This window comes from Cebus imitator, unplaced genomic scaffold, assembly GCF_001604975.1.
Source record: "Cebus imitator isolate Cc_AM_T3 unplaced genomic scaffold, Cebus_imitator-1.0 Scaffold324, whole genome shotgun sequence".
In the NCBI taxonomy this organism is placed as follows: Eukaryota; Metazoa; Chordata; class Mammalia; order Primates; family Cebidae; genus Cebus; species Cebus imitator.
Genome location: NW_016107639.1, coordinates 2,432,541 through 2,442,881, shown reverse-complemented (window position 1 = coordinate 2,442,881; position 10,341 = coordinate 2,432,541). Strand labels below are relative to the sequence as shown.

The window sequence follows — 10,341 nt, the reverse complement described above, 5'->3', positions numbered from 1 at the left end:
TGGGGTTTCACCGTGTTGACCAGGATGGTCTCGATCTCTTGACCTCGTGATCCACCCGCCTCGGCCTCCCAAAGTGCTGGGATTACAGGCTTGAGCCACCACGCCCGGCCTTGGCCTCTAATTTTTCTATAAAAAACTTCTATATTGCTTAAATTTTCAAAAATTTCATAATATATAGGCCTAACTACAAATTAATAATAAAAATTTATCCCCAGAATAATTAGTTTTATTAATTCAACAGTTAATCTAACTGTTTTAAGCCATTCAAATCCTTTAATTTCCCCTTGTGAAGTACTGTATCTCTCTGTCAGTAAAGTGTTGGAAAGAAAAAGTAAACAGTCGTGAACAAATTCAGATGAGCAAACACATTCTCAGGCTAAGGAAGCAAAAGTGCATGAGCAATGCTCAGTTCCAGTCAAGTCAAAACAAAGGACTCGAGAATGAGAAACTTTTGTTGTTACTGACATTTTACGTAAAAATAAAACACATTTCCTAACAGAATTCTACTTTAAAAAATTGAATTGACATTCAAAAGAGACTAAAGAGACCTGACAACCAAATACAATACCTGGTCCTAGACTAGATTTATTAATGAAGGGGAATGCAATGGTACAAATGATTACATGAGACAAAAATATCATTACCAATGACTACAAGGATATACAAGAGCTTTTTTTTTTTTTTTTTTTTTTGAGACAGAGACTCACTCTGTCACCCAGGCTGGAGTGCAGTGGCGCCATCTCAGCTCACTGCAACCTGCGCCTGCCAGATTCAAATGATTCTTGTGCCTCAGCCTCCTGAATAGCTGGGACTACAGGCGCCCGCCACCACACCAGGCTAATTTTTGCATTTTTAGTAGAGATAGGGTTTCACCATGTTGGTCAAGCTGGTCTCCAACTCCTGACTCTGCCCACCTCGGCCTCCCAAAGTGCTGAGATTTTACAGGAGTGATGTACAATAACTCTTATTTAATGTTTTTAAAAACTATATATGCCAACTATATATTCTCAATGTTAAATGGACAGACAAAATTTTAGGAAAACTAACTTTTCTGAGACCATACATACAAATTCACAAATCAGGATTAAAAAAAAAAACCACTCTGTCATTTCACAAATGCATGCCCATTTATTGATCACTCTAATAGTGGGAAATTTAGTTTTCTTTTGCTAAAATAATAAACAAATCAATACATTTCCCTCAAACATCAAAAACAATTTTTTAGTAACTAATGACTAGTAAAATCCCTTCCTTCAAGTAGCTTAAAAACCTGAAGAGTTTAAATAGCTCACTTTATGTCATAAAGACATAAATCAGTACTAAGGAGGTTTTCACAAAGCCATCTGAAGTATAATAATAGCAATTTCCATTTTGAGGAATCTTACCCACTCTTCAAAAAACCCCAGTTCAAATCTCACCTCCAAATTTCAATTGACTACTTATCTCCTCTTACCTTCAGTAACTGCTTGCAGCTGTCAAGCCCAATATCCACAAGAATACCTTTCACCTTTTTTCGCACCTTTCTGATGTTGTCAAGATTTTCCACAGGAATTTGAAACATTTTTGAAATTTTCCTTAAAAGGAAAGAAAACGAAGCTGTAATAAGTACATATATGTAACAAACAAAAAGATATTTTTTTAACAAGGTTGGTAAAACTCTAGGAATAGAGTATAATTTTCAACAAATTGTTGTAGAACAAGTGAACATTCATATACAAATAAATGAGGTTGACCTCTTCCTTACACCATATACAAATATTAACTCAAAGTGGATCACACACCTATATGTAAGACCTAAAACTATAAAACTCTTATAAGAAAACATAAGCATAAACATTCATGACCTTGGATTTGGCAAGAAATCCCTAGATATGACACCAAAAAGCACCAGTAATGAAAGAAAAAATAGGTATGATGAACTTTTTCAAAATCAAAAATTTTTGTGCTTCAAAGGACACCATCAAAAAAGCAAAAAACCAACAAAATGGGAGAAAATGTTTGCAAGTCATATTTCTGATAAAGAGCTTATATGCAGAATACAGATAAAGAACTCATATCTCAATAATTAAAAGACAGGTAACCCAGTTTACAGATGGGAAAAGGATCTGAACAGACATTTCTCCAAAGAAAAATGTCCATTAAGGTACATGAAAAGATGCTCAGGCAGGGCACAGTGGCTCATGCCTGCAATTCCAGCAGCACCTCAGGAGGCTGAGGCAGGCAGCTCAGGCAGACTATTTGAGCTCAGCTGTTGGAGACCAGCCTGGGCAACATGGTGAAACCCTCTCTCTACCAAAAAAAAAAAAAAAAAAATTAGTCAGGCATCCTGGTGCACACCTGTAGTCCCAGCTATCCAGGAGGCTGAGGTGAGAGGATCACCTGAGCCCAGGAGGTCAAGGCTGCAGTGAGTCTGATCATGCCACCATATTCCAGCTGGGAAACAGAGTGAGACCCTGTCTCAAAACAGAACAAAACAAAACAAAAAAGATGCTCAACATCATTAGCCATTTGGGGAAATGCAAATCAAAACCACAAAGAAATATTATGTCCACCAGGATACCTCTAGTTTAAAAAAAAAAAAAAAGGGAACATATTGGCAAGGACGTGGAGAAATTGGAACTCACATACATTTCTAATAGGAATGTAAACCTGTGCAGCCAGTCTTGACAACAGTCTGACAGTCCCACAAAAGATTAAAAATATAGGTAACATATGAACGAGCAATTCTACCCAAGTGAAATGAAAAGTATACATCCACACAAAAACTTACACAAGGACGTTCATAACAACACTATTCAATCATCAAAATGTGTAAACAACCCAAATGCCCCTCAACTGATGACTGGATATCCATACAATGGAATATTATTTGACCATAAAAGAAATGAAATACATACGTGCTACAATATGGATAAACCTTGGAAATATGCTAAGTAAAAGAAGCCAGACACAAGGACCACATATTGTATGACTCTATTTATATGAAGTGTCCAGAACAGGCAAATCCATAGAAAGCACAACAGTAAGCTGGGCATGGTGGCTCACGCCGGCAATCCCAGCACTCTGGGAGGCTGAGGCAGGTGGACCACCTGAGGTAAGGAGTTCGAGACCAGCCTGGTCAACATGATGAAACCTCATCTCTACTAAAAATACAAAAAATTCGTGGGAAGCCTGTATCCCAGCTACTCCACAGGCTGAGGCAGGAGAGGCACTTGAACCCAGGAGGCAGAGGCTGCAGCGAGGCGAGGTCATGCCACTGCACTCCAGCCTGGGCGACGAGCGAAACTCCGCCACCCCCTCCCCCCCAAAATAAAGAAGCACAACAGTGGCTGCCAAGGCTAGGAAGTGATGGAAGCAGGGCTTCTTCATTCTGAGCTCAAACGTGGTGATGTATATATGATGTGAATATGCTCACAGCCATTCACTGTACCCTTTAAATAGGTGAATTGTATGGTATGTAAACTGTATCTCAAGCTGTTTAAAACAATATCTAAAAAGGCATACAATTAAAGTAAACCCTGCAGTACTTGACCAGACTAGGGGTTACTAAAGTGAACTCACTGTTCTCAACACAGATATAAAAATAAAGACAGTTCAAGAGTATGTGTCCACATACATGCATACATACATTCATAGCTCTGTCCACTGAGAGTGCCTGGATGCAGTTATATGCCCAGTAGCAGTGGGCACAAGTAGGGCTCAAATCATAATTCCCAAATACTACTTTCCTTTTCAAAATAACTAGGGTCCCTTGGGAAAATGGCTGGAGGATGGTAAAGACAAGATGAGCCTAGAACATCCTATGCCAGAATATAAAGCAGCCGCTCAATGAGGCATGTCAACAAAATACAAAAATAACCAGCTTGAAAGGGCTCCCACAGGCCAGATATGAGACAATTTGGGCATATATCAAGTAACAGATATAACCTGTGGCAAAGCGAATTTTCCAAACACACAACAATACCTTCCAACCCACATGCTGTTACAATATGGCCCTAAACTCCTCCTGAAAGTGAGGGCGTCTATGCCCCCTCTTCTTGACCTGTGGGCAGAACTTTGTGGCTGCTTTAACCAATAAAGTATGGAGAAAATAATGCCATGAGAATTCCAAGACTAGATCATAAAAATGCCACATACCTCTCAGGATGATCATGCTCAGAATCCAGATACCATGTTTGTAGAAGTGCCAACTAGCCCACAGAGACACCATGTGGAGATGGTCCATAGCAACCATCAGCATGGGAGTGAAGATGCCTCTTGAGGATTCTAGCCCCTAGCTGTCAAGTCACCCCGTGCCTTTAAGTCTTCCCAGATGAGGCCCCAGACACTGTGGACCAGAAACAAACCATCTCCCTCCTCTGTCTGAATAGAACTGACCCACAGAACTAATGAGCTTTCTAAATAAAATGTCTTACTCCACTAAGTTTGGGGTGGTTTGGTATACAGCAATATAACCGACTTGAATGTAGTGATATACTGAATTTGATGATTTTGTTATGGATATGTAGGAGAATGTTCTTGTTTGTAGGAAACAGTATTTAGGGCAATGTGGCAACTTTTTTTTGGCAACTTAAACGATTCAGGGAAAAAAATTCTTCATAATATACTTGTAACTTTTCTATATATCTGCAACTATTTCAAAAAACATCTAAAAGTGTAGGTTACACACGCTAAAATATGTATTAGTCAAACTGAAGTGGCAAATATTTGGTTATTAAAGTTCACTAATAAAGAAATGCCATTTAAAATAATGTCAATTTTTTACTATCAAAACAGTTAACTGTTAAGATTAGTAACATCTGGTGGTAGTAAAAGCAGAAAAATTATAATTTTTACACATTTACAGGGCAATTTGACAGTATCTCTTAAGACTTTTTTTTTTTTTGAGACAGGGTCTTGCTCTGTCAACCAGGCCCAGAGTGTAATGGCTTGATTACAGCTCACTGCAGCCTCAACCTCCCAGGCTTAACAACCTCCCAGGCTTAAGCAATCCTCCTCCCTCAGCCTCCTGAGTAGGTTGGACTAAAGGTGTGTGCCACCACACCTGGCTAATTTTTTTTATTTTTTGTAGAGGCAGGGTCTCCCTATGTTACCCAGGCTGGCCTTGAACTCCTGGGCTCAAGCAATCCTTCCCCTCAGCCTCTCAAAGTACGGGGATCACCGGCATGATCCACCATGCCTGGCCCTCTCACGATTTTCAAGGACAATTTCTGAGTAAACAATTCTACTTCTACACTCCTCTCTGTACCCTCCACCCAAGGACAGGCTTAATGATCCCTCCTAGGACCTGGCACAATAACCATATACCACTCCACTGCACTACTCACCATGTTGCAATTATCTACTTATATATCCATTTCTCATATTGGGCTGAACTACTCCAGGGCAGAAATCATGTTATATTTGCTTGAGAGGGTCCCATCACAGAGCACAGTGCATAGCGAATGTTCATTAAATGAACTACAGATATAAAATAAAACAGGATAAGAACCATAAGATATGCAGAAAGTGCTGGGGGTTCAAAAGAGGGAATGGCAATGGAAAGCTGGTGCCCAAGACATACAAGGTGAATAAATTAGCATTAAAAGATGACTGAGGTAAAGGAGGAAACATCTGAATTTATTTAGCAAAAGTAAAACCAAAAAGGTAGACTGGAATCAAACTGGGAAAGGAGTGGAAGGCAGAAAGGGTTAACATATAATAGGGAGAAATTTTTGATGGGTAACAAGCAAACAAGCTTTTGAGAAGCTGTTTTGGAGGGGTTAAATTTCTTTTAAAAGTTATCTATGTGAAAAAATGTATCCTGGTCTTAGCCAAAGGAGAGATTTAACTATCATTAGCATTGTAGAACTGGGAGAATATAAAAATCATAGGAAATAGTTTGAAAATCTTCTTTAATAAAATGCACTGATTTGGGTTCTAGCCTTCAAAAGCTTACACTCCCATAGAAGAGCTGCCATAACCTCATTATGCACTTGTAAACACTAAGCTCAAGGTCACTTTCTAGCCCAGACCAGCTTCTTTGGCCAGAGCCAAACTCAACAAAATTTTGCTAGCTGCTTTCCACGGACTCTATCAGACTTGATTTCATTTCTTCCTTAAAGTTTCACTATACTTTCTATCATCTGAGGTTCTTCTCCAAAAGCTGGCTGACAAACAGGATTGTCTAAAGTAGAGACCATCACCCACATTTTTCTGAAACAGGGAAGCTATATTCACCGCTTCCAAGAAAGTCTCAACTCACAGCAAGAGCTGATCTTATCAAAGGGTTTTGAGAAACATGGTGGACTTTTAAAGCAGAGTGATTGGGGATTGGCTGATTCACGTAAGCATGGTTGTACATACAAGAATCTCAGAAAGAGGTTACTAAAATGAGGCTCTCAGCGATTGGGCAGGGTTCTGTGGTTACTTGTTCAAGGCTTGGGACTAGGTCTAAGGAGCTGTCAATCTGATCTTTTTTTTTTTTTCTTGAATTTGAAAAATAGGAACTTTTTGTTCTCAAATAAAAGTGCTCTCATTGCTTCATCATTGTTATGGTGGTCCTCCTAAACAAAAACACACAAATACCTTTTTATTTAAAAAAAAAAAAAAAAAAAAAGGGGGGGGGGGGGGAGTTTCCCTTTTTTTTTTTTTTTTTAGCAGTTTGCTAACTGCTTTAGGGAAATCAACAGAGGATTTTAAAAATGCAAGTAAATTACAGAAGTTTCATAACTGTTGCCAATCACGTTGGGGAAGGGAAGCTGACTTTTACCCATAATTTATCCATTCTTAGCTACCACAATTTATTCATTCTTAGATCCATTCTTATACCATAATTTATCAATCCTAAGATATATGATCCATATAAAATGCCCAGGGGTGAATTACCTAGGAAATAGTTCAATGTTTTCATATTTATAGATCCTCTATATATACTGCTCTCCATAGACTCTTAGTGCTCAGTAAAATCTGTATATTCACCATTAGAAAACAGCAGGCTCACTAGGGTGGCCAACTGTTTACCTATCATGCACTAAACTATCAATCTCAATTCAAAATAAATCTCAATTCCCAAAGTTTGTGGTAGGCATGGATCTACCATAAAATTCCACTGATATGCACAAGAAAATATTATTTTCCAAAAGGGTACATAAAGGATTTCTCTCTCTCTTTTTTTTTTTTTTTAAGTATAATGATCTCTTAAAGATATTCCATTATGGAAAAAAAATACACTCTTAAAAAAAAATGTTGACCAGGCACACTGGCTCATGCTTGTAATTCCAGCACTTTGGGAGGCCGAGACAGGTAGATCACCTGAGGTCAAGAGTTCAAGACCAGCCTGACCAATATGGTGAAACCCTGTCTCTATCAAAATTACAAAAAAATTAGCCAGGCGTGGTGGCATGTGCCTGTAGTCCCAGCTACTAGGGAGGCTGAGACAGAAGAGCTTGAACCCAGGAGGCAGAGGTTGCAGTGAGCTGAGATCGTACCACTGCACACCAGCCAGGTAACAGAGTGAGACTCCGTCTCAAAAAAAAAAGAAAAAAAAAAAGTCATTCAGGTAACACAGCAATAAATCATACTTTTTAAGCCACAGGACTATTTTCAGTTTCTGTGAAATTGTACAAAACGATAGTCACCAAAAAGGATTCTGGAGCTGTGTTCCTTGAGTTTACATCAGCTCTATCATTTAGGAGCTACATAATCTTCAGCAAATCACTTTCTCTAGGCCTCAGCTGGCTCTTCTGTAAAACAGGGCAAGTATGACCTAATTCACAGCATAGCTATGAGGATAAATGAGTTAAGACATGCAAAATAGCACATAAGCACTGAGTTTGCTATTAACTAACTCCAAAAAACTAAATGAAATGTCCCAACAATTGGAATACAGGGCTTTTTTAAAAACAACTTTAAAAACACAGAATATTTGGATCATACATTAAGAAGATCTGGGTTCAAATCACTGGGAGATACCCGTTTCCACCTATGTAACACATTGCCCTAACAGTTCTGGGATGGCCAGAGGGTAAAGGGCAGGGCAGAACCCAAGTTTGCAATATACTGTTGGTGAACTTATGAGGGCAATCATAAATTAACCAACAGCATACAAACTTGGGTTCAAATAAAACAGGTGTCTCCCAAATCCCACAATCTCTTCAGCTAAAAATCTAGCATAGTTGTCATCTTCCCCCATAAACAGTGATCAACTCTTTCAGACATGTCCTAACCCTCATTGTTCCTCCTCAACTAGAGGGCTGGTAGGACAACCTCTTGTCTCATCTCCACTCCTGTACTTCCTTCTTAACACACATCTGTCACTTTCATGTTTAAGGACCACGGGCTCAATCCTGTCTTCAGAGTGAAGTCCTAACCCTAACTGAAATATTAAAACACACTCATACATGGTCAACTCTCCAGGAACATCTCTAAATAAGTTACACTTACATTACCGACTTCCAACCATAGCTGAATATGTACTTTACACAGCTCTTACCTTTTTACATGTGGTCCTCTCTCCCACTAATGACTGCTCAATCCCACAAATCGTACTCAGACTCCAAACCCCCTTTTTTGATAAAAAGCTGCGTGTGGCATATGCCCACAGTCCTCTACAAGTATCTGCTGCAGCACTTGCCAATCTGCATTGTCAGTTATCTGCTTACCCGTTTCTCCTCCCCCACCCCACTCCCCTACAGCCAGTAGATTCCTCAAGATCCCCAGAGGCAGTGATTACCCATGAAAATAGAATAAGTTTTAAGTATTCAGGCAAGTCTTCTGTTCAAAGAAAATACTTAAAAAATATTTAATTACTTCTCATTCTTCATCTGTACAATATTGAAAAGGGCAATTACAATTTTTAACATTCCAAAGCCAAATGTGGAAGAAATTTTGTAAACGGAATCTATTTCAACGCAACCAGCCACGGCAGATGAAGTTATTTTAAAGTCAACATCTGCATATCAATTATTGATACTCGCATCAAAAGCTCAACGGTGAAGAAACGGGCCCGTTATCAGCTGTTCTTCAACCGTTCTACGGGGAAAAAAATTTAGGTGTCACCGTCAGCTCCTGCCCTACATTTGCCGCCACTCAACGCTCCTCCAGGAGAACCCGGGCTCGGGGCTGCGGCGGGCGGGCAGGCCGTTTCTGGGGTTCTCACTAGGGTGGCCCCAGCTCCTCGCCCCGTCTCTCCTTCTCCATCCCTCTTCCGTCTACCTCTACTCCTCGCTCCCTTCACCAGCCCCCTTCCCTCCCTCGGTACCCGTCCCCATCTTTCTCCGATTCCTCCTCTCCTCTTTGGTCCCCGTCCCCTTCTCCGCCCTCCCGGGGCGGCACCCGCTCCCACGTGACCGGCGGCGGACGGGGCGGGGCGGGCCGCGGGTGCGTCGGGGGACGACGGGCACCGTTCGGGCCGCGAACCCGCGCCGAGAACGTCCCGGGATTCCCCAGGCGGCCTTGGGCAGCGCCAGGGCAGGCGGCGGGCGTGGGTATGGGCTGGGTGCCGGCATGGGCGGGGCTCGGCAGGGACTGGGGCAGGGGGCGTCGCCGCGCGGGCCGGGGCCGAGCCGGGCCGTACCTACCGCTCCGCGCCCAAGGAGCACCGCGTCTCCGCTGCCGCCTCTCGCAGCACTGCCGCGTCTTCCGCCGGGCGCTGCCGCGTCCCGTGGGGCCGCCTGCGCCCGCCCGCGCCTCCGCCCCGCGCGGCGGGACCCCCGCCTCAGCGCGCGCCCACCCCCGGCGCGACTCGTCCCCTCCTCCCGCGCAGCCAGAAAGAGAAAATGGCGCTCGATTGGCCTCAGGAAGTGACGTTGGCCCTCATTTGCATGTCGGCGCAGCCAGCCAATGGGAGCAGAGTGTGCTTGGGGCCCCTGGCACTTCCCACAGGCCCCTCGGGGGCCCCTGGCTAAAGCCGGACTCGAGGCTCTGGAGTGGTAATGGAGGGCCCATGTTGGCCCCCCTGACTCCCTTCTGGCCCAGGGAACTGTTCTGCCAGTTCCCCTCCACATCTGTGCAAACTCTCGTGAGAGTTTGAGTGGGCAATGACGTCACTAAAGGGGTGGGGAGAGTGTGTCATCAACCATGTGACCAATCACATGTACTCACCACAGCTTTGACTTCATTTGCATGGAATGGGGGTGGAGCTAGTGGCAGCTCCTGAGTGGTGACCCCGCCCACATCTCAGAGCCAATGGGAGCCCAGCTGTGATAATGCTGCCTTGCCATTGGAGGACAGAACTTTGGCTCCCAGAACTGGGACAAGAGTGCCATGATTGACATATCCTGGTGAACCGAGTGGCTGGGGTCTCCTGACTTCATCATTCCTATGGGAAAGTGAGGACACCTTTTCTTGAGAATTCTGATT

General features: G+C 42.5%; 1 protein-coding gene across 4 annotated transcripts in view; it reads right to left on the bottom strand.

Moving 5' to 3' along the window:
• ADNP2 (ADNP homeobox 2) overlaps positions 1-10,002 on the bottom strand; it is a 33,239-nt gene extending 23,237 nt beyond the window's left edge. The window contains exons 1-2 of one of the 4 annotated variants that reach the window (XM_017504581.2): positions 9,561-10,002; positions 1,454-1,574 (exon numbers count right to left, since the gene is read on the bottom strand). In XM_017504581.2, coding sequence (XP_017360070.1) covers positions 1,454-1,561 — 108 coding nt within the window. In that variant the 5' untranslated portion in view covers positions 1,562-1,574; positions 9,561-10,002. Of the gene's footprint in view, positions 1-1,453; positions 1,575-4,137; positions 4,882-8,473; positions 8,570-9,556 lie in introns of those variants that run through there. The other 3 variants (XM_037729939.1, XM_037729937.1, XM_037729940.1) reach the window with 3 other exon arrangements.
• Positions 10,003-10,341: the final 339 nt, after the last annotated feature.